Raw genomic sequence first — 23,446 nt, 5'->3', positions numbered from 1 at the left:
GTAATTCAAAACTTTCAGCATTCCATGAAATCTAATAAATACACACAGTAAACAATTAAAACGTTTCATATTTAATTGACATTTAATAAAATATAATCGGACAATCATTAAAAAAAAAACTAGCGCCCCTCAAAAAACATTAATTATTATTCTGTCAATATTTTTTTACATAATTGATGACAGGATTGATTGGTTTGTACATCAATAATCATGTCAAATAATTACAGTTCATAAGCAGTATGTGATTAGTATGTACAAGTGAGATCAACATTTGAATATAATACATTTCATTCCATGTAATTTCACCATTAAGGTCCTTTCAAGCGGGCAGTGATTCAACGCGCCTATAGTTCTTTTTCAATGGGACCTGCTGCACGCTTGCTGCACGCGCGGAGAAGTCGAGGGCCGACGACGCAAGCGTGTTTACGTGGGCGCGGTGCCGTGAAATTGTCGTGCTCATTAAGGCCTCATTCACACCTAAAAGACACCTGTCTTGTCCGTGTCTTGTCCGTGTTTAATGGCCGCCCCCAATGCATTTCCAATGGAAGTCACATGGTTTGACCAAACATTTTTGTTTGATGGTGGGAGGAGGGCAGAACACAGCCATCAAACAAAAATGTTTGGTCAAACCATGTGACTTCCATTGGAAATGCATTGGAGCGGCCATTAAACACGGACAAGACAGGTGTCTTTTAGGTGTGAATGAGGCCTTAGTGCAAACGCCCGCGACTCACCCGACCTGGATTCTGTTTGGCTTTTCTTTTTGAGTGGTGCAACCACTCCAAGGAACAGCAATGCCCGTGTTAACCTATGTGTTAACCTATGTGACTATGAGTAGCAGTAGGGGCAAAAGTGGCGCTGTTGTGCCAGAAACAGAGAGAGAGAGAGAGATAGTGCTGCACTGTTGCCTGCTAATGAGAGACAGAGAGAGAGAGGGGGGGGGGGGGGGGGGGGGGGAGAGGGGAGTTGCACCACTCAGTTCACACGGGTGTGATTCTTTTTTAGGCTTACGTTGTCGCGCCCCTCTTGAGCAGACCTGGAGCAGAGCTGTCGTTGATCCAGACGACAACGTCTGCGATCATCGCTGCCCATTTCGAAAGGACCTTTAGGAGTAGTTCATCCAAAAAAATTAAATAAAACCTTGCATTCATGGGTGTTTCTTTTTTTAAATTTATTTAATTTTATGCATTTGTTTTTTTGTCGCATTTCTAAGCCAATAATTTGATGACTGGCGGAGTCTCCTACTGCAGTGGTTCTCAAAGTGGGGTCCGGGGATCCTTGAGGGAGTTCCAGGGGGTCCCCCCACTCCCCAGCTAATGGACCCTTATGGGACTGTACCTCAGAGTTAAATTAGCATTGATTTTACAATATAAATTGGGGTCCCATGAGATACAAATGTCATTAAATCAAATGGGGGTCCGTAGACTAATACATGTCAAACTGGGAGGTCCTTGAAATTAACATGGTTCACTGAGAGAGCTGTAGTGCCGAAATGATTTCGGCTCGTCAGAAATTTTCAGTAGCACTGAAGAGCCGACTTTAGGACGGTACCCGCCCCACCGAACCTCAAATGACGTCACATTGTAGGCTCTACAGAGCCGAACCGACTTTTATTCGGCTCTAAAATAGGAGTATGAATCGGGCCTTAGAATCATCTCTTATGGGTGGTCCCTGGCATATCTTTTCAAATGGGGGTCCGCGGGCTAATTAGTGTCAATTTGGGGGTCCTTATTGACATGAAAAGGTTTGAGAACCACTGTCCGACTGACCCCGTCATGAAATTATTGACTTATAGCAGGGGTTCTCAACCCGTGGGTCGCGACCCCTCGGGGGGTCGCCAAACTATTTTGGGGGGTCCCCAAATTATTTTGGGGGGGTCCCCAAATTATTCGTTTTTTTTAGAGTTTACATACAGTATAGTACACATAGTACATGCATACACCTTCCCTAATGATTATATCTGGTTTCAGTATTTATTTATGGTGTATTGTCTCTATTATTAAGGTTATTGTAGCAGTCAATTTATATTGGGGGTCGGGAGGGGGCGGGGGTCCCGAGACATTGCCAAAGCATTTCCGGGGGTCCCAAGGCCAAAAACGTTGAGAACCCCTGACTTATAGGATGCGACAACGGTCAAGGCTTCAAGGGGTGTGTGTGGATATAAGTATTTGTTTTGGGTGAAGGACTCCTTTAAGCCTTAGTTTGTACCGGTTCGGTTTAGTATTATAATTCATAATAATAATAATAAAAAAATAGCTGCATATTTTCTTCTTTTCTCCAATGCTACAATTCTCTCCTGATCCCCCATCATCCCTGGAATGTTTGAAATTTGTTTTTGGATATATTTTCTTTCTTTCTCTTTTTCTTTATACAATTGTTTTTTTTTAGTTTTTTTAGTTTTTTTTTTATCCTAAAATAGCAGATCTACAAGCTCACAAAATAAAGCTTTCCCCACAAAAACAGAACCCCAGGTGTTTTGTATACATATGTGTCTATGGAGTTAACGTTTCTAATAGACCCCCAGGTGTTTTGTATGTGTCTATGGAGTTAACATTACTCTAATAGACACACCCAGTGTGTGGTTATTCAATATGTCTTCCCTGTGTATTTTTGGTTTCACGGGGGATCATGGCACTCCGTCTTTAACGTACACATTCTCGCTCTCTGTCTACCGATAAATCTTCGTTCCTACTCTCAACTATGGTCATGAAGTGTGGGTCATGACCGAAAGAATAAGGTCGCGAATACAAGCGGCCAAAATGAGTTTTCTTCGTCGGGTGACTGGCATCTCCCTTAGAGATAGGGTGAGAAGTTCAGTCACACAAGAGAGACTCGGAGTAGAGTCGCTTTCAAACTAAGAGCTTTGCGTATTAACTGACTGGGCGGCGGTCCTGGAGTACCCCTTTTTAGACACCAGATGGGGGTGTCAGCGGTCAATGAGTTAAGTAGAACATGGGTCTTCAACCCCTAGGAGGGTTCTCAGAGTTACTACAAGGGCGGTGGCAAATTGTTGTGCGATGGGAACTTTTAGTTTTTTTTGAGTGGAGTACCAGTAGGGGCAAAAGTGGCGCTGTTGTGCCAGAAACGGAGAGAGAGAGAGATAGTGCTGCACTGTTGCCTGCTAATGAGAGAGAGAGAGAGAGAGAGGGGGGGGGGGGAGTTGCACCACTCAGTTCACACGGGTGTGATTTTTATTAAATGTCTGAAAATACACATGAACGTGAATTCAGCACATTAATATAAAAGATAGTGTGATAACAAAAAACAATATTAATTTTACACGGCACTGATGACAGTGCTGTCAAACAAGTCTACAGTATGACGCTATCTATGAAATCTATCAAGACGTTTAATCTGCAACACTCACAAGGCATGGCCAAGGCATTTGCGAGTGCAAAAAGGTTGAGAAGCCCTGTGCTGGTCGAAAGAGTGGTCATGGCCGACGCAACGCATTGTAACCTTGTTAAGAGCTTAAAATATTTGCCTATTTTTGCCCAATGTTCATCTATTTTGACAAGCCCAGAATGGATGCTAGGACTCATGTTTGTTGTGGCCACTACCTTGTCCAGTTTGCCACCTGTAAAAGTGTGCAGTTCAACCATTGGAGGAGCTATGTGGTTAAATGTCTGCTTATTAAGGCCAGTACCAGTGACTGTCATCACTCATGTTCCTGTTGAGATTTTGTTTTTCTTCCATGACTGTCATATTGCATATTTCGGCGCGTGACAGTGTCGTGCAAAAGTCGCGGAAATATAGCTGTACATCTACAAGCTCACAGTGTGTTTTTTGTGTGCTTTGTCAATTTGTTTCTGCCATGTTCATTCTTTTATATCTTTTCCCATAATCACACGGCCATGATATACTGTAGCTTTGCCAGGTTGAATGTGTTGGTTTTTCTGAATAACAACTGAACCAATGAGAAAAGCTTGTGACTAAATAATGACTACATTGGATCCATTGGTTATTTTTTTTATCTCTCTCTTCCCCATTTCCTGCAAAGTAACTGTTTTTGGAGTTACAAGGTATAGATTAGTGATTACCCATCAGCGACAATATGTGACTCTTTTTGCCTGATTTCTCAACTCGCTGTTTCTCTGCAAGACATTACTCTTATAAGCCATATCTCCAAAACTGGTGGGTCAAACTGAACAACCAATATTGTCAATTTGAAGCTATTCATATATATGACATTAATGAAAAAACGAGAATGAATAATAATCCAATGACTATCTCCCATTCACGGTGGGTCACATATGACATTACAATGGTGATGTCATGTAATAAACATTCCAAAGATTCTACCAGCGATCCCGTGATGATGATGTTGATGAAGGAGGTTCGTACTGTAGGTGTGAAGATGTTCTAACCATGGCTTCAGGCAGAAGGAGGTTCGTAGGTGTGGAAGTGGATTCCCTTGGAGCAGGTGATCTTCATGACGGCGCCGTTCAGCGTGTTGTCACTGATTATCCTCATCATCCCGTCGGCTATCAGCGACGGTCTGCGCAGGACACGGAAAGGACACAATGAATCCATTAAGACCCATTTTGACCTGAGATCAGATTCTACAAAATGTCTTCTACATCCTGACAGTTTTCTGAAAGAGCTATGTTTCTGTGTCAGTCGTTCTTCGATTTTTCAAAAATAGCAGACCTACAAGCTCGTAGCGCGCCACTCGGTGGCGCGCTATGAGCTTGTAGATCTGCTATTTTTCAATAGCTAAAGCATAACATAATGCTAACACCAAAAGAAGTTCCCGCCCAAAATGGGTTAAGACCCGAGGTAAAAAAATAAAAAATAAAGTCTTCTAAAAAGCTTTCTGAAAACCCTATGTTTCTATGTCAGTGGTTCTCAGCCTATTTCATGTCAAGGACCCCCAAAATGATATGTAATTGTCCGCCGACCCCCATCTGAAAATATGTTGTTCCAGGGACCCCCATCAGAAGCAAAGATTTGCGTTACAAACGTTAAATGCGCACGCGTACACACGCGCACACACACACACACACACACACACACACACACACACACACACACACACACACACACACACACACACACACACACACACACACACACACACACACACACACACACACACACACACACACACACACACACACACACACACACACACACACACACACACACACACACACACACAGAGAGAGAGCGGGAGAGAGAGAGAGAACACGATAAAGTCTCAGTAATTAGCAGTGGCATTTCCTGCGTAAACAAGTGTCCCAAACAACAGATGCCGGAATGCCTTATTTATACAATCACATGCACACGTGTACAAAAAACAAATTAGCTGTGTGTGTGTGTGTGTGTGTGTATGTGTGCGTGTGTGTGCATGCGTGTGTGTGCATGCGTGTGTGTGCATGCGTGTGTGTGCATGCGTGTGTGTGCATGTGTGTGTGCACGTGCGTGTGTGTGTGTGTTCCGTGCGTGCGTGTGCGGAGAGGAGGTTATTCAGTGACACACTTCATGTCAGCTGGTTGTGGTCACAGCATGTCTCATGTCCAGTACAGTGTACATTACTGTGGAGGGTATTATTACTACAAGGGTTCCCACATTTGGGACCGTTTCTGACCGAGGCTAAAGGTCATTACACACTGGCGAATTAGCGACGCGAATTAAAAATTCGACACCGGAGCGAACACCGGAGCGAACAAATAAAGAGCGAAAACGGTCGCATTTTCGCACATTCGCACATTCGCCACTGATGTGGAAGCTTGCATTGACTTCAATTGGTTTTAAAAAAAGGCGAATTATTCGCACGAATAATTCGCGTCGCTAATTCGCCAGTGTGTAATGACCTTAAGTCATTGAAATTCTTGTTTCGCCGTTTGTTTTCATGTCGCTCCGAAAAGTGTAACCAAATCGAAAGGACGAGTCCTCCGGCTCCTCAGAATTTAATTAGCTGACTAGCACCGGAATAAACACTATAATATTAAAGTAATTTCCTGACTTTCTATCATTGACATTCAAGCTCATATAGGCTAGCCTGGCTAATAAGCCAGACTAATATCACACAACACTGTCGCGGTATATCAGTCTGGGCTGGCTCCACTTGGATTTCATTTCCCGGGGAACATTTTCTCTTTGACGCAATTGGTCAGAGCTACTGTCAGTCAAAAGTCTCAAGCATTGAACGTCACTGTACCAAAGCCCGCCTATATTGCATACCGTGTCCCGATTGGTCCGACCTGTTCTCTGCTGTAGGAAAGAGGCGTGCTACTGAGCCTCGCCAGACCGTAATCCGCTGGTAGGCAACTTTTTTTTGCCAACGGCTGATTCGGTCTGGTTTATTAACCAGGCTACATATAGGCTACGTCACAGTCTATGGGGAGCATTTCAGTGTCATCTTTTTGGGGGGTTTTCTAGGCGAGCGTGTACAGAAATGCCAATCCGTGCTATTTCACCGTGTTTGGGTGAGACCGGGTTGGTCAACCACTGCATTATGTGGTACTATGCATTGTGGGAGCTTACTGATCTGCTGTTTTTGGAAACATTTAGAAAAACGTTGACAAAGACTGTGGGGGATGCAGCATGCTGCACATTGAGTATTTCACATATCGTTGCTGTCGGGAGGAAACCTCATAACTCCATTTTTGAGATTTTAGATTTTTTCTTTTTGGCATTAATCAGTGCTATTGAACACACTTTACGTATGTGTGTTGTTTCAAAAATATTGAACCAATGGAAAGTAGTAAAAAGTGCTTTGGACAAAACCTCTCAACTCCATTGGACCCTCAAAATGTCTGCTAAAGCAACTAACTCCACCACCTCTCCTCCTCTCATTTTTGACAATATATAAAGTTACACCAACTTTGATGAGGCCGTATTGCTTTGTTTTTAAAAATAAATCTTAATTTCCTGAAAAAATATATGTTTTATTTCCTGAAAAACAAACATTTTGGAGTTATGAGGTTTCCTCCCGACAGCAGAGATATATTTTGATCGGTCAGTGTTACTTCTTCTCAAGTAAAAATGTTTGAATACGTATTTCCACATCGTGGTATACTGATAATTAGCACGCCGTACTGCTGAGCACTAGATGTTTTCACGTAGTGTGCTTTGTGCTCTGCGTCAGACGACACGGCCCACACTGGTACCACCTGAAAGAGTTGTTCACCCCATGTGTGTGTGTGTGTGTGTGTGTGTGTGTGTGTGTGTGTGTGTGTGTGTGTGTGTGTGTGTGTGTGTGTGTGTGTGTGTATTATACACACCCCATGAAGCCTTGAATATCACGGACATTTTGTATTTCTCACATTCCTAAGCCAATAAAATGTGATGACCAGCAGAGACCAATCATGACCCGGTCCTCACATGCAGAGACTCTCTCTCCGATTTGACCGATGATGACCCGGTCATCACATTATTGGCTTCAAAACCCATTTAGACCCGAGGACGATTCTACAAATGCCTTCTAAATCCTGACAGTTTTCGGGGAAAAAACAAAACATGTTTCTATGTCAGTCGTTCTCAAACATTTTCATGTCAAGGACCCCCAAAAATATCTGTATTTGGCCGCCGACCCCCCATCTGAAAATATGTTGTTCCAGTGACCCTCCAGCAAAGATTTGAGTTAAAAATGTTCACTCTGAAAGAATATATATTCAAAGATTTGCGATTACGATTTTTCAAAAATAGCAGACCTACAAGCTCGTTTATTTTACTCTTGGTTGCATGCTGAAAATAGCAGATCTACAAGCTCGCAGCACGACGCGTTGTGAGCTTGTAGATGGGTGTAAAATCAGCCATTACGACTAAAATACATTTTAGTCGACTAAATCAACTGAAGATTTAAGTCGACTAAAATCTTAGGATATTTAGTTGACTGAAACTAGCAGGAGGGGCGAGATCCAAGTACGACCGCGACCGGTCAGCCATGGTATTTGGCGGCTCGCCATGGCGCTTGGCCGAATTCGTCGACGGTCATGAGCTGTCGTCGCGGAGGATGGAGTTCGCCGTCTCTCGAAACTAGACTAACACTAAAACATTCCAGGTGACTAAAATGTGACTAAAACTCAATGAAAACTATTCAAGAGACTATGACTAAAAACTAAAAATCTAAATTTGCTGTCAAAATCAACACGGGTGAACTACTCCTTTCAGCAACATAAAGATTGCTTTATCAATTATTTTACAATCTTCAAAGCTTTTTAATCTTTTAGCTTCCACTCCCCTCTCTCCCTCAAGAGGACTCGCCTTTTGTAAATAGGAATTGGCTCCATACACGTTCATGTACGGTTTATAAAACCCAGCACTTTTGATGCCAATATCGTGTACAGTATGTCCGTTTTACGATCGTTATATTACAGTACGCATCATCAAATGTTATATTTACCGAATTTAGGCAGCCGCCATCTGGGGCCGGGCAAAAAAAGAAAAAGATATTGACAAGGCGCGCTCCATAGACTCCTGTAATGGCCGTGATCTTTAGCGCTGTTTATCTCCGAATTGAAGCTCAGATGAGGTGATATGTAGGGATGTCCTGATCGGATCGGGAGATCGGAAATGTCATTTTCAAATGATCGGGATCGGGAGAAATAAATCGGAGATTTTCTTAAAGGGCAAAGAGTGAGTGTATAAACACACAATGACATTGCGTAAGCATGACAATTAGCCCTTCACTAAATCCCAACCCAAAAAGCGATTGTCCAATAATGCCAATCCAAATAGTTTAGCAACGGTTGCTATGCAGGTCAAGCTTTCTTCGTTGCTAACGTGCCTATTGGACGAGGATGGGTTGGGGAGGGACTTACTGAAGGGTTAATTGTGTGCCACGCACACGCTTTGACGTGCCATCCACTTACTGTAAGACTCCGAACTTGTTCATGCTCCGCTTGAAGTCATCCTTGAACTTGACGAACTTGCCCATGTTGTCCTCGTGCTCCACGGATTGCAGGAGGGGCGTGTCCACGAAGGCGGGACAGAGGACGTTGATGCGGACGCCGTAGTCTCCCAGAGACGCCGCGTCCTGGAGAGGCAGGCGAAGAGTTAATTCAAGATGCATCGTTTAAGGAAAGAACGCGTGCATGGAACCAAATGGACCCTAATGGGTTCATTTGTGTACACTCTCAGAGTTAAAATTAACTTTGATTTTACAAATTACAAATTGGGGGGGGGGTCCTTGAAATTAACCGGGTTGAGAATCACTGCTAGAGCCCTAAAAAAAATTCTCTTATGGGGGTCCTTACATGCGGGATTTTCAAATGGAGGTCCGTGGGCTAATATGTGTCAATTTGGGGGTCCTTACATGCGGGAGTGTGCATGGGAGTGTGCGTGTGTGGGAGTGTGCGTGGGTGTGTGGGAGTGTGTGTGGGTACGTGGGAGTGTGTGTGGGTGCGTGAGAGTGTGCATGGGTGTGTGGGAGTGTGTTTGGGTGTGTGGGAGTGTGTGTGAGTGTGTGTGGGTAGTGGTACGTAGGAGTGTGTTTGGGTGTGTGGGAGTGTGTGTGGGTGTGTGGGAGTGTGTGTGGGTGTGTGTTTGGGTGTGTGGGAGTGTGTGTGGGTGTGTGGGGGTGTGTAGTGGTATGTAGGAGTGTGCGTGGGTGTGTGTGGGAGTGTGTGTGGGAGTGTGCGTCTCACCGCCATAGCTCTGGTGAAGCCGATGACTCCATGTTTGGTGGCAGTGTAGACCGGTTGATGGGGAGAGTGCAGGAACGCTGCGACCATGACAACAAATACACAATCGTACCAAAGAGGAAAACACAAAAACGGTTTGCTTTTGAAATTAAATTAAATTCAACTGAACAATCAAATCGATTTCTGTTTAATGTTCAAACAAAAACAGATGATTAAATAAAAGAAAATGAAATGGGACAAAACAAAAGACTGCTTTAGACAAAGAGGAAGGCATAATTCCACTACTCCCGTGGAAGAAACAAATAATACAACTGAAAAATAGTATCCATAACGTGACAATATTATTGATGCGTATCATCTAATTACCCAGCTGGGTATATGTGATGTATTTATTAAACTTATTGTATAGGCAGCTAGAGGATGTGGTTTAGTCATAATGCATTATTGTTCATGTTTGGTATAGGATTAGTTAGTGTTTGTTATTGATTGAAGGTTATGTTTAGTTGGTTTTGCTTGTTTCTTTGTGTTGCCCCATATAGCCTTATTTTCCCCTTTTGGTGTTAGCATTATGTTATGCTTTAGCTATTGAAAAATAGCAGATCTACAAGCTTGTAGGTCTGCTATTTTTGAAAAATCGAAGAACGACTGACATAGAAACCATATAGAAAACCATATAGCCGGAAACAGGATTTCCGGCTATATGGCTCTGTCACGGAGCAAAGACCGGGGCATCGTCGGTGGGCCAATCAGGGGCAGGCGGGGGAGGGGGGGCGGGTCTTTACGCAACCCTATCGAGATTTTGAATGATGCGTCCGAGCCCTCTCTGTCTCTGTCCTCCATGCTATTGGTTGATTACAATGTTGCCCGGCAACAAAGTGTGCCTCCAGAGAAGGCCGTGCACTCAGAGTGGGTGAGTTCACGTCCAAATGGATCTGATAAAGTCTCCGTGTGTCAACAATGATATCAGCTCTGCACAAACACTGCAGCGTTAGACTTATCACGCACGCACGCACGCACGCAAGCAACCACACACGCACGCACGCACACACACACAGAGGTATGACCTCACGTAGCCACGATGCTCACTCCGTTACCGATAGTGAGTACACACACACACACACACGCTGAGTATTCTTGACCGTGTTCAGTCATGTCTGTGTATTCAATACATCTGAGGAATGGCACACGCGTGTGCGCGCACGCGCACAAACACACATGCATGCAAGTGCACACGCGCGCACACACACACACACACACAAGCTACATTCACATGCAGTATACAGTTATGTTATCATTGCTGGGACTCCACGTGCACGCACGCACACACACAGTGTTATCCCTCCAGATCAGTGAATGAGTACCATATGGTCGGTGTTACTGGAGGCTACAATAACAAAACAAGCCCTGGAGTGTGTGTGTGTACACACACACGCGTACACGCACGCTCGTGCGCGCACACGCGCACACACACACACACACAGCAATACTCTACTGTACACAACAGTGGTTCTCAAACATTCTTCCTGTCAAAGACCCCCCCCAAACTAATACTGTATCTTTGGCCATAGACCCCCATCTGTAAATAACACAATATTACATGACTCATAGTGTGCTTTTAAATGTTTTTATATTTATCTTCGTCCTCAAAATAGACCAATCTACAAGCTCACACACAATGTGTCGAAGGTACGTGGCGTGTTGTGAGCTTGTAGATCTGCTATTTTTCAATAGCTAAAGTATAACATAATGCTTAAAACACCAAAAGGGGTTCCCGCCCTGAATAATTTAACTCTTGAGAGCGTAATGTTTACGCTCTCAAGAGTTAAATTATTGTTAAACATCTGCATTACTTAATTTTCCAAGAAGTCTACACAATTAGAGAATGTGGAAGAATTGTGATTTTGATCAACGTTTGCCTGTTATCTCTCCTAATGGTATACTAACACAGCATGGAATTGTGGATAGAATCTTATCCAACAACGTATTCTTTAGTTTTGGGTTAAGAGGCTGAGAGCTAAACTTCTTTGCCTTTTTTTTTACTATTTTGAAAAACATTTTTGAATAGTTCAACTAGCCAATCTACATTGACACGTTGTGAGCTTGTAGACTGGCCATTTTAACTATTCAAAAATGTTTAGCAAAATAGTAAAAAAAAAAAAGGCAAAGAAGTTTAGGGATAAGGGATTTAGCGGTGACGAAAATGGAGCCCTAAATGTCATCAAATGGTGGTTCCGTGGCTCAAATGCTGAATAAATAATGGGCCTTGATATGAAAAGAGTTGAAAATGTAGGCATACAGTAGCATTATTGTGGTTCCAGCGATCCAAAAGCACTTTAGTTTTTCCCATAGAGATTTACAATGATATTTACATCAATTATTTTAAGCCTAGAATCCATATAGCCATCCAGGATCCTGGCGAGCCCTAAAACATTTGATTCCGATTCTGAACGGCAGAACAAAGAGTTGCTGTCTGGAAGAAACCACACAACTCCATTTCTGAGGTTTTTGATTATTATTATTATTTAAAGACTCGGAGTAGAGCCGCTGCTCCTACGCCTGGAAAGGCTTAGGTGGTTCAGGCATGATCTGGTTAGGATGCCTCTCGGGTGTCTCCCTAGGGAGGTCCTCGAGGCACGTCCCACTGGGAGGAGACCCCCGGGGCATCTGGTTAGGATGCCTCTCGGGTGTCTCCCTAGGGAGGTCCTCGAGGCAGGTCCCACTGGGAGGAGACCCCGGGGCATCTGGTTAGGATGCCTCTCGGGTGTCTCCCTAGGGAGGTCCTCGAGGCACGTCCCACTGGGAGGAGACCCCGGGGCATCTGGTTAGGATGCCTCTCGGGTGTCTCCCTAGGGAGGTCCTCGAGGCACGTCCCACTGGGAGGAGACCCCGGGGCATCTGGTTAGGATGCCTCTCGGGTGTCTCCCTAGGGAGGTCCTCGAGGCACGTCCCACTGGGAGGAGACCCCGGGGCATCTGGTTAGGATGCCTCTCGGGTGTCTCCCTATATGGAAGGTCCTCGAGGCACGTCCCACTGGGAGGAGACCCCCCGGGGCATCTGGTTAGGATGCCTCTCGGGCGTCTCCCTAGGGAGGTCCTCGAGGCACGTCCCACTGGGAGGAGACCCCCGGGGCATCTGGTTAGGATGCCTCTCGGGCGTCTCCCTAGGGAGGTCCTCGAGGCACGTCCCACTGGGAGGAGACCCCGGGGCATCTGGTTAGAATGCCTCTCGGGTGTCTCCCTAGGGAGGTCCTCGAGGCACGTCCCACTGGGAGGAGACCCCGGGGCATCTGGTTAGGATGCCTCTCGGGCGTCTCCCTATAGGGAAGGTCCTCGAGGCACGTCCCACTGGGAGGAGACCCCCGGGGCATCTGGTTAGGATGCCTCTTGGGCGTCTCCCTAGGGAAGGTCCTCGAGGCACGTCCCACTGGGAGGAGACCCCGGGGCATCTGGTTAAGGCCTATTCATAGTCTGGATTTTCGGTGGTGAGGTGACCACCGGAGCTGAAATAACGTTGAGCGGTGGCGAGTAAAAACAGAGAGAAGCGCTGGAGCGGTGGCGGTGGTTTGCTCTTCACCGCGGCTCGTGACGTCATGTTGTAGTTCGGTGGTCACATCACCACCGAAAATCCAGACTATGTATGAGCCTTTAGGATGCCTCTCGGGCGTCTCCCTAGGGAGGTCCTTGAGGCACGTCCCACTGGGAGGAGACCCCCCAGGGCATCTGGTTAGGATGCCTCTCGGGTGTCTCCCTAGGGAAGGTCTTCGAGGCACGTCCCACTGGGAGGAGACCCCGGGGCATCGGGTTAAGGCCTATTCATAGTCTGGATTTTCGGTGGTGAGGTTACCACCGGAGCTGAAATAACGTTGAGCGGTGGTGAGTAAAAACAGAGAGAAGGGCTGGAGCGGTGGCGGTGGTTTGCTCTTCACCGCGGCTCGTGACGTCATGTTGTAGTACTTCGAGGCACGTCCCACTGGGAGGAGACCCCGGGGCATCTGGTTAGGATGCCTCTCGGGCGTCTCCCTAGGGAAGGTCCTCGACGCACGTCCCACTGGGAGGAGACCCCGGGGCAGACTAAGGCGCAGTTGGACGGATTACATCGACTCACTGGCCATGGAACGTCTCGGGATCCCCCCAGGAGGAAGTCACTAATGTTGCTCTGGAGAGGAAAGTGTCTGTGTGTTGATTGACCAAAAAATAAATAAAGAAAATAAAAACCTCAAAAATGGAGTTAGGTGTTAACACTTTAATTGCCCGGAACTATTTAATCCATTACATTCATGCGCCCAGTCTATTTATAAACACGGACGCCTTTTCCGGACGGACCGGCCGGAAGTTCATGATGTTGTGTAGCAGCTAACAATAGCCACAGCACTTTAGAGTCGATCGACAACAACGGGAGACAAGAATAAATCTATCGAGACTAGCGACTGGACCGCGGAGCGCCGTCTAACACAGGATCTTTTTTCAGAAAAAGACGGGATGATTTAGATCGCGATTTATGAACGCTTTAAGATTTTCGTTTTCATCAGCTAAACAGAGGAGGGAGTTTTTTGATGACGTCTCACTCTTGCACGTCACCGAGGAGAGCCCAGCAGGTGCGCCTGGGCTATACAGCCAGGCGATCCGTTCTCGTATCAATAAACTTCGTCTTTAGGACAATACTTCGTCCTGAGCGTCGGGCGTTACTAATAGAAAGGACAAAGAACTTCGTCCTGGGCGATGGAAGTGTTAATAGTGTAATGCTATTTTTTTTTCTTCCAGAGAATCTAATGTTGTATGGCCATGATTCACCAGGAGCCTGCTGGATGCCTTGATTCTAGGCTTAAAAAAATCATTTGTTTTCATAATGCACACGTGTTATCACTCTCATACTGAGACACTTGACTACGTTCCCAACAAGCGCTGAGCTCCGACCACTCCGGAGCGCTGTCCAAATAAACTGGTCATTCAATCAAAACGAGGGGGAAGCGGGGGGACGTATTCAGTTGGCGTATTCAGAAATAAGTCTTCTTTGTGTTTTCCCATCTGACCACATGCAGTGTTTCCACATGGCTGAGCCACACAAAGGTGAGCCAAAGAAACAGTTGAGATTAACCACATGTTCTCAATTCACATGAAATCATCAATTCCCAACGGAACCTAGTTGTTTTGGACGTGGCCGGACGCCGCCATGAGCGTTGTGGAGGTCTAGCTGCTCTTCCCCGGGCCGCCCTCAGTCTGCGCGCAACACCGTCACGCAGCAGAGCATAAATTAACCAATTTTGACCTGAGATCAGATTCTAAAAATGTCTTCTACATCCTGACAGTTTTCTGAAAAAGCTATGTTTCTGTGTCGGTCGTTCTTCGATTTAAAAAAAATAGTAGACCTACAAGCTGGCGCGCTATGAGCTTGTAGATCTGCTATTTTTCATAGCATAACATAATGCTTACACCAAAAGAGCTCCCGCCCAACATCGGTTAAGAGGGTTTTGAGGGGATACAGCTGTGAGGATCAAGCCGCCGTTCGCTTGGTACCGTGATCGTATTTAGGGAGTGCTTGCTGCTCCCTCAGCGACTGGAGACGGACGGGGTTGTTTGGGGGACACCACTTGCTTTGAGAATCACTCTATATATGTATACACACACACGACATAAACCACGGTATATATATTTCCAAGAGCGAGAGATCACTGTAAACAATCCACCCCTAAACCTTCTTCCTCCACACTGGGAGGAAAACAGCATCTTGAAGCGTAGCAGCAGTGGCCGAACGGTTTGCGGAGCGGTCTTGATACCGGAAGGTTGCCAGTTCGAATCCCCAGACCGGCACGTTAAAATTACCACCGCTGAAGTGCCCTTGAGCAAGGCATTGAACCCCAACCATGAAATGTTCTATGAGCAGGGCACGGCTGTAAACAAGCATCTCGAGCTTAGTCCACTTACCCTGGGTAAAAACAAAGAACTTTGCTTTGCTTTTTGCTTTTTGAAAGTTTGGATGGGATGCATTTTTTTTTGCATTGTAAGATTTTAGATCGCCTCATATAAGAACTGTGATTGAAAAATAAGCAAATTATCCCGGGCCCGTTTCACTCATATGGATATGAAGAATCAACTGAGTGAGAGAAAACGCTTATTGTTATACTGCTTGCTGAATTAGTTACATTTTCACTAGAAACAGACTGTATCAAATATGAGGGATTGACTGTCATAAACGATAACAGAGGCACCTCCCTGACAATGTCGCCGGGGCAGTTTGTTCATTTTTGGACCACATGTGAGACCGCCTGGAAAGGAGTCAGCTGAGGTGGTTCGAGCATCTGGTTAGGATGCCTCTCGGGCGCCTCCCTAGGGAGGTCCTCGACGCACGTCCCACTGGGAGGAGACCCCCCGGGAAAGACCAAGGCGCAGTTGGAGGAAACACATCGACTCACTGGCCTTGGAACGTCTCGGAATCCCCCAGGAGGAAGTCACTAATGTCTGGTGGAGCTGTTGCCCCCACGACCCGACTACGGATAAGCGGTTGAAGATGGATGGATGGATGGATGGATGGATGGATGGATGGATGGATGGATGTGAGACGATTAATTTTAAGATGACCCCATGTTATTCTACATAGAGGAAAAACGTCCTTGAACCAGGGGTATGAGCGAGTATGTGGCGTCAGGACTTTGACGGTCTATCGTCTGGAAATGTGTCTCTAGGGATGACATGAGTTGACATTTTAACCCACAACATGTCAACTGTTGTGGGCCCAAAATGCCACGTTCCGCCAACCCTGTAGGTCGACACTTTAACCCATTCTGGGCGGGAACCCCTTTTGGTGTTTTAAACATTATGTTATAATTTAGCTATTGAAAAATAGCAGATCTAGAAGCTCATAGCGCGCCACTCGGTGGCGCGCTATGAGCTTGTAGGTCTGCTATTTTTGAAAAATCGTTAAAATGTGGCGCAAATCATTGAATATATATTTCAGAGCGAACATTTTTAACTAAAATATTTGCTTCTACATTTTGAGATGGGGGTCCGTGGCCCAATAGAGATAATTCTGGGGGTCCTTGACCTGCCTTGGTTGAGCACCACTGACATAGAAACATGTTTTTCAGATTTTTTTTTTTATTTAGAAGCCTTTTTTTATCAACCTCAGTCCAAAATGGGTTAATCATAATGTCTACCAGAGCTGTAACTGTTGTTAATAACGACAGCGGACAAGCTGTGTTTGTATGGACATGGTCTTGTTATGCATGTCGGTTTACAGGAGACCGTGCGGACCGTGTTGGAGTGGCAGTTTGCTTTCACGTGGCATTCTTCTTCTCCGTCTATTAAAGCGATTATATATTATACTGTCCACCTGTGCATGTTTCTAGAAGTGTGGACGGAACATGGTGAGGAAACGTCAGGATATTTACCATTTGCGAGAAAGATACTAAAATACTAGTATTACCTGTTAAAAGTTTGCATTTGTAAAATTGAGTGCTATATAGCGCCACCCTTCGTGGCCAGTGGTCGTACACGGTCTCGTCATTTATTTTTACCATTCTGTTTTGTAAAGTAAAACGGACGCTAGAACTGCTAAGTCAACGGAAGTCTGTATGTGTGCACGGTGTGTGTGTGCACAGTGTGTGTGCGTGCATGTGTGTGTACGTGCACGGTATGTGCGTGCGTTACCTGCCATAGAGGACACATTGATAACGACCCCTCCTTCCTTGCCGTGCTCTTTGCTCATGTGTTCCAGAGCCAGGTACGTCCCCTTGATCACCGACGTCTGCAAAACACACCAGAGGTGGAGAAACTACTCACATGTTCTACTTAACACACATCGGAGGACGATTCTACAAATGCCTTCTAAAATCCTGACAGTTTTGGGAAAAAACAGTAAGGTTACTTTAGTAACCATGGTTATTTAAGTGAGCATTCGCGAAATATTTCGCTTATGGGAGGTTTCCTACTGGCAAACCGAGCTGCAGTAGGAAACCTCCCATAAGCGAAATATTTCGCGAATGCTCACTTAAAATAACAGTAAGGTTACTTTAGTAACCATGGTTATTTAAGTAAGTGAGCGAAATATTTCGCTTATGGGAGGTTTCCTACTGCAGCTCGGTTTGCCAGTAGGAAACCTCCCATAAGCGAAATATTTTGCGAATGCTCACTTAAAATAACCCATGTTTCTATGTCAGTCTATACCCATTGTACCCGTGTCAGAATACGTGTTCCACCCCATCTGTCATGTGTCCCCCCCCCCCCCCCCCCCCCTTTTTTTTCCCCCCCTTATCAACTGGTCAACTAGTACCAACAAGGTCGACTAGTGGATTTACTAGTCGACTAGTTGAATAGTCGACTAGTTGGTTAAAGCAGTACTAGCAGTAGTAGGCTATACCCATTGTTGTGGACAGACACGTTGTGGACAAGTTGCAATGTTGCAGTCCGTGTTTTACTGTTTGGAGGAGGCAAGATTCATGTACTTAATTGGCCAGTTTAGGACACAAAACATCTTGTAAGATTTTGGAATAAAAATAGAATTCCAGGTTTTTCCATGGTTACAGATATCGTGCTATATCGTTGATGAAATCTCTTACGATAATATTGAATATTGCAATATCGCAATATTCACCAGTTCAGATTATTTTGGGGAGTCGCGGGTTGAAAACTACTGGGCTAGACGACGTTCAGCTAAACCAAGCAATCAGCGAGAGAGTCTCTAGAGTAAGTATAGACAGTGGAGGCTGTTTCACTCTCAATACTCTGCAGCAGCTTTTCCGGCCCTTACAGACCCACAATACTATATTATGTATTGTGGGTCTATATTATGCTTGTTATTTTATTATTATTATAATTTTTACCAGATTAACTTGTATGGTCTTCTGCCAGTTCTTCTCATTGGTGATGCCGGCGTTGTTGATGACAATGTCCAGACGCCCAAACGTATCCACCGTTTTCTGGAAGGCTTCTGAAACACAGTGCAAACGAACAGGCTTCAATACGAGGCACCATCTTCTGAAACAGTGCAAATGAACAGGCTTCAATACGAGGCACCATCTTTCTGAAACAGTGCAAATGAACAGGCTTCAATACGAGGCACCATCTTCTGAAACACAGTGCAAACTAACAGGCTTCAATACGAGGCACCATCTTTCTGAAACACAGTGCAAACGAACAGGCTTCAATACGAGGCACCATCTTTCTGAAACACAGTGCAAACGAACAGGCTTCAATACGAGTCACCATCTTTCTTAAACACAGTGCAAACAAACAGGCTTCAATACGAGACACCATCTTTCTGAAACACAGTGCAAACAAACAGGCTTCAATACGAGACACCATCTTTCTGAAACACAGTGCAAATGAACAGGCTTCAATACGAGGCACCATCTTTCTGAAACACAGTGCAAATGAACAGGCTTCAATACGAGTCACCATCTTCTGAAACACAGTGCAAACAAACAGGCTTCAATACGAGACACCATCTTTCTGAAACACAGTGCAAACGAACAGGCTTCAATACGAGGCACCATCTTTCTGAAACACAGTGCAAACGAACAGGCTTCAATACGAGGCACCATCTTTCTGAAACAGTGCAAACAAACAGGCTTCAATACGAGGCACCATCTTCTGAAACACAGTGCAAACGAACAGGCTTCAATACGAGTCACCATCTTTCTGAAACACAGTGCAAACAAACAGGCTTCAATACGAGGCACCATCTTCTGAAACACAGTGCAAACAAACAGGCTTCAATACGAGTCACCATCTTTCTGAAACAGTGCAAACAAACAGGCTTCATACGAGTCACCATCTTTCTGAAACAGTGCAAATGAACAGGCTTCAATACGAGTCACCATCTTCTGAAACACAATGCAAATGAACAGGCTTCAATACGAGTGCATTTGGCCAACATATGACTTGGGCAATATAGGCTATATAGTAGTCTTGCCGAGCCATGAGGCCCATAGGGCAGGAGCCTATCTCCTGTTTCTGTAGCGTGAGGCAGCTTGATGTACAAGTACACCCCCTGGACATGACGCTAGTATGTCGCAGGGACTTACTCCCAGTCCAACCCTTGATGCGGAGTGTCAAGCAGGGAGGCACTGGGTCCCATTTTTAGAGTCTTTGGTATGACCCGGCCGGGGATCGAACCCCGACCTCCCAGTCTCAGGGCAGACACTCTAACCACAAGGCCACTGAGCTGGATAGGCTATATGCACAACCAAAATGTGCTGGACACACACACCGCAAGAGAAGAAAGGTCTGTACACGGTGCTTGAAGCTCCAAAGAGAAAACGTTTTTAATGAGGACACAGACTGAGGTGTCCTCATTAAACGTTGCTACAAGCACACGGAACGATGTGTCCTAATTAGACGTTTCCTCCTAGAGCTACAAGCACAGCATGCAAGACTCATTTTCCTCTCTCGCAAATACAGTGGCGGAAAGCAACTAAGTACATGCACTCATATACTCAGAATTAAGTACTGTACTTAACCTATTTTGACCTGAGATCAGATTCTAAAAATTCTTCTACATCCTGACAGTTTTCTGAAAAAGCTATGTTTCTATGTCAGTGGTTCTTCGATTTTTCAAAAATAGCAGACCTACAAGCTCGTAGCGCGCCACTCGGTGGCGCGCTACGAGCTTGTAGGTCTGCTATTTTTCAATAGCTAAAGCATAACATAATGCTAACACCAAAAGGGCTTCCCGCCCAAAATGGGTTAAGTTACATTTAGAGGCATTTTAACATTCTACGTTTTTGTTTACAATTTCCAATGCTTTTGTAATTACTCCACTACATCTCAGAGGCAAATATTGTACTACTTTCATATTATGGAAATAAAGATAATGGGTCGCGCACACCAAGACTATGCATTTTTTGTTTTTGAGGGGCGCTAGCCCCTCCTATACACATGGTTTAATGTTTGTTTTTAGTTCAATGTTTGTTTTAAAAACGCCATTGACAATGAAGAGAAAATGTACGTCATATTGTCCCTTATTACGTCATATTGTCTCTTTATTGTTAATGGCGTTTAATGTTTGTGTTGGCACCGTTTGTTTTACATCACCATTACCTAATCAATCATGAGTTGGACTTCAATATATTAGCGCCCCTCACTTCACACGGTGTGATTTTTATTCTTGCATGATGGAATGACAGACGTTTCGGCTATCCAGCTTTCATCAGTGTGGAGAGTTTCTGAACGTCAGTCCCTTTTGAAGGAGTGGTGGTGATATATAGTGCAGGTGCACCTAATCACCACTGATCACCTCACATCACACCCGATGGGTGATTACAGACTGGAATTGGTAAATGGGTTATAAAGTCTCCATTCATTTAATCAACAATGTGACTAACAGTAAATACATCTCGTAAAATATACACACATATACAAAAACAAAGCTAATGCAAGTCGCCGAGGACATCAGGCTATTCATAAATCAGTTACATACATTATAGAATAAAGCAACATTCTTGATACAATGTGACACATTCCGTGAGCTTGTAGATCTGATATTTTTCAGTACAGTTTGAATTCAAATCTTATATGAATATATGTTCTTTCAGAGCGAACGTTTTTAACTCAAATCTTTGCTTCTGGGGGGGGGGGGGGGGGGGGGTCTCTGGAACAACATATTTTCAGATCGGGGTCGGGGGGCCAATTACATATAGTTTTGGGGGTCCTTGACATGAAAATGGTTGAGACCCACCGACGTAGAAACATAGGGGTTTTCAGAAAACTTTCAGGATTTAGAAGACATTTGTAGAATCGTCCTCAGGTCTAAACGGGTTAAGTTTTTTAAAAAAAAATGCTTTTTCCACCACTACAGAGTAGTGGAGGCGAGGTCACTGTGCCATGCAGGGCGAGGAGGGGCTTGGGAGTCTGAAGGTCTTATCATCTGGAAGAACAGAATGCTATTTGCTTTTGAACATGACCTGCATGCACACAGCTTAACACTGTCATCATAGATTAACTTTGTTTCTATGCGTTTTGTAACCCATATTTTTTTTCCACCCAGTGGCAATTATCTAATGTAATCCTGGGCGCTATACACACTCCCTCTGCCAACCTGGGGAGAGCAGCGGACTGACCTAATGCTTCGCCACCGAAGCATTAGGCCGAGTGGCGCGCTACGAGCTTGTAGGTCTGCTATTTTTGATAATTGCACCGTGGATGAGAGGGAAACGAAATGTCATCCCTTGTCTGACATATATTGGTGTGACCAATAAAGAAACCTTGACGCCGGTATCCGGAATGCTCGCCTGGTGGTCCCCGGGGCCACTGGTTGAACTAACCCATTTTGGGCGGGAACCCCTTTTGGTGTTTTAAGCAATATGTTATACTTTAGCTATTGAAAAAAATAGCAGATCTACAAGCTCATAGCGCGCCACCGAGTGGCGCGCTACGAGCTTGTAGGTCTGCTATTTTTTTTTAAATCGTGAAAATATTTATTTCAGAAAACTGGAGGATTTAGAAGGTCAGGTCTAAATGGGATAAACCATTTATATGGGATAAACCATCTATATTCCATTGAGACAGCGGGGGTGTTTTTGCGTGGGCGGTTGTTTGTAGTTTGTGGTATGTGTGTGTACTTGTTGATCGCACTGCTCGCTGCTGCAGCTGCGCAGAGGTTAGTTCCAGCGAGTGGTGGAAGCTTAACTCATTTAGACCTTAGATCAGGGGTTCTCAACCCATGGGTCGCGACCCCTCGGGGGGGTCGCCAAATTATTTTAGGGGGTCCCCAAATTATTAAAAAAAAAAAAAAAAAAAAAAGTTTTAAAATTTTAGCAGACCTACAAGCTCATAGCGCGCCACTCGGTGGCGCGCTATGAGCTTGTAGATCTGCTATTTTTCAATAGCTAAATTATAACAATGCTTAAAACACCAAAAGGGGTTCCCGCCCAAAATGGTTTAAGGTTATTGTAGCAGTCAATTTATATTGGGGGTCGGGAGGGGGCGGGGCGGGGGTCCCGAGACATTGCCAAAGCATTTCCGGGGGTCCCCGGCCAAAAACGTTGAGAACCCCTGCCTTAGATGGAGATTCTACAAATGTGACCAGATTTGACTGAGAGACTGCCATCGCGCAAATTACAGCTTTTCACCAGAGGAGAAAAACTTTTTTTTTTTTTTTCAAAATGAGTTAATTTTGGCAGACATGAAAAAACGAAAATTAAAAAAAAGATCCAATGGCAGTCCCTCAGTCAAATTTATTCACAAATGCCTTCTATAAATCCTGACAGTTTTCTGAAAAGCCTAGGTTTCTATGTCAGTCGTTCTCAAACATTTTCATGTCAAGGACCCCCATAAAATATATATGTAATTGGCCGCTGAAAATGTGTTGTTCCAGGGACCCCCCCCCCCCACCAGAAGCAGTGTTGTTTTTGGCAGCAAAATTTGATTTTAGTTTTAGTCATAGTCTTTTGAATAGTTTTCATTTAGTTTTAGTCACATTTTAGTCCCCTGGAATGTTTTAGTGTTTAGTCTAGTTTAAGTCGACTAAATGTCATGTGATTTTAGTCAACTAAATCTACGGTTGATTTAGTCGACTAAAATGTGTTTTGGCGGGCCTTGATGCCGTCGTAATGGCTGATTTAACACTTGCTGAAAATAGCCGATCTACAAGTTCACTCTGAAAGAATGTACTTGCCCTGATGAAGACTCGTTTAGAGTCGAATCTTTTAACTTTTATAAATAAAGTACATGCATCTTTATCCACCCTCTCCTCATTTGTAACCTTCTGAGTGCTCGTATCGCCGCCTTGTCTTTAGTCTGAAAGAATAAGTATATTTGCACCACATTTTCAAAAAATGGCAGATCTACAAGCTCGTAGCGCGGCACTCGCTCAAGTAGAAAATGTTGAGTACTGTACTTAATTCTTCCACCACAGGAGGTTAC

General features: G+C 44.7%; 1 protein-coding gene across 2 annotated transcripts in view; it reads right to left on the bottom strand.

Annotated features, from left to right (window-relative positions):
* Positions 1 to 378: 378 nt before the first annotated feature.
* hpgd (15-hydroxyprostaglandin dehydrogenase) overlaps positions 379 to 23,446 on the bottom strand; it is a 30,980-nt gene continuing 7,912 nt past the window's right edge. The window contains exons 3-8 of one of the 2 annotated variants that reach the window (XR_013789892.1): positions 18,406 to 18,512; positions 17,234 to 17,330; positions 9,594 to 9,670; positions 8,820 to 8,983; positions 3,181 to 4,498; positions 379 to 3,024 (exon numbers count right to left, since the gene is read on the bottom strand). Coding sequence is in view for 1 of the 2 variants with exons in the window: in XM_079499710.1 (XP_079355836.1) it covers positions 4,375 to 4,498; positions 8,820 to 8,983; positions 9,594 to 9,670; positions 17,234 to 17,330; positions 18,406 to 18,512 (569 nt within the window). In the remaining variant the exon portion in view is untranslated. Of the gene's footprint in view, positions 4,499 to 8,819; positions 8,984 to 9,593; positions 9,671 to 17,233; positions 17,331 to 18,405; positions 18,513 to 23,446 lie in introns of both variants that reach the window. The other variant, XM_079499710.1, reaches the window with a different exon arrangement.

This window comes from Electrona antarctica, assembly GCF_951216825.1.
Source record: "Electrona antarctica genome assembly, chromosome: 4".
In the NCBI taxonomy this organism is placed as follows: Eukaryota; Metazoa; Chordata; class Actinopteri; order Myctophiformes; family Myctophidae; genus Electrona; species Electrona antarctica.
Note: the sequence above shows the minus strand (reverse complement) of the source record. Positions and strands in the feature narration are given on the sequence as shown.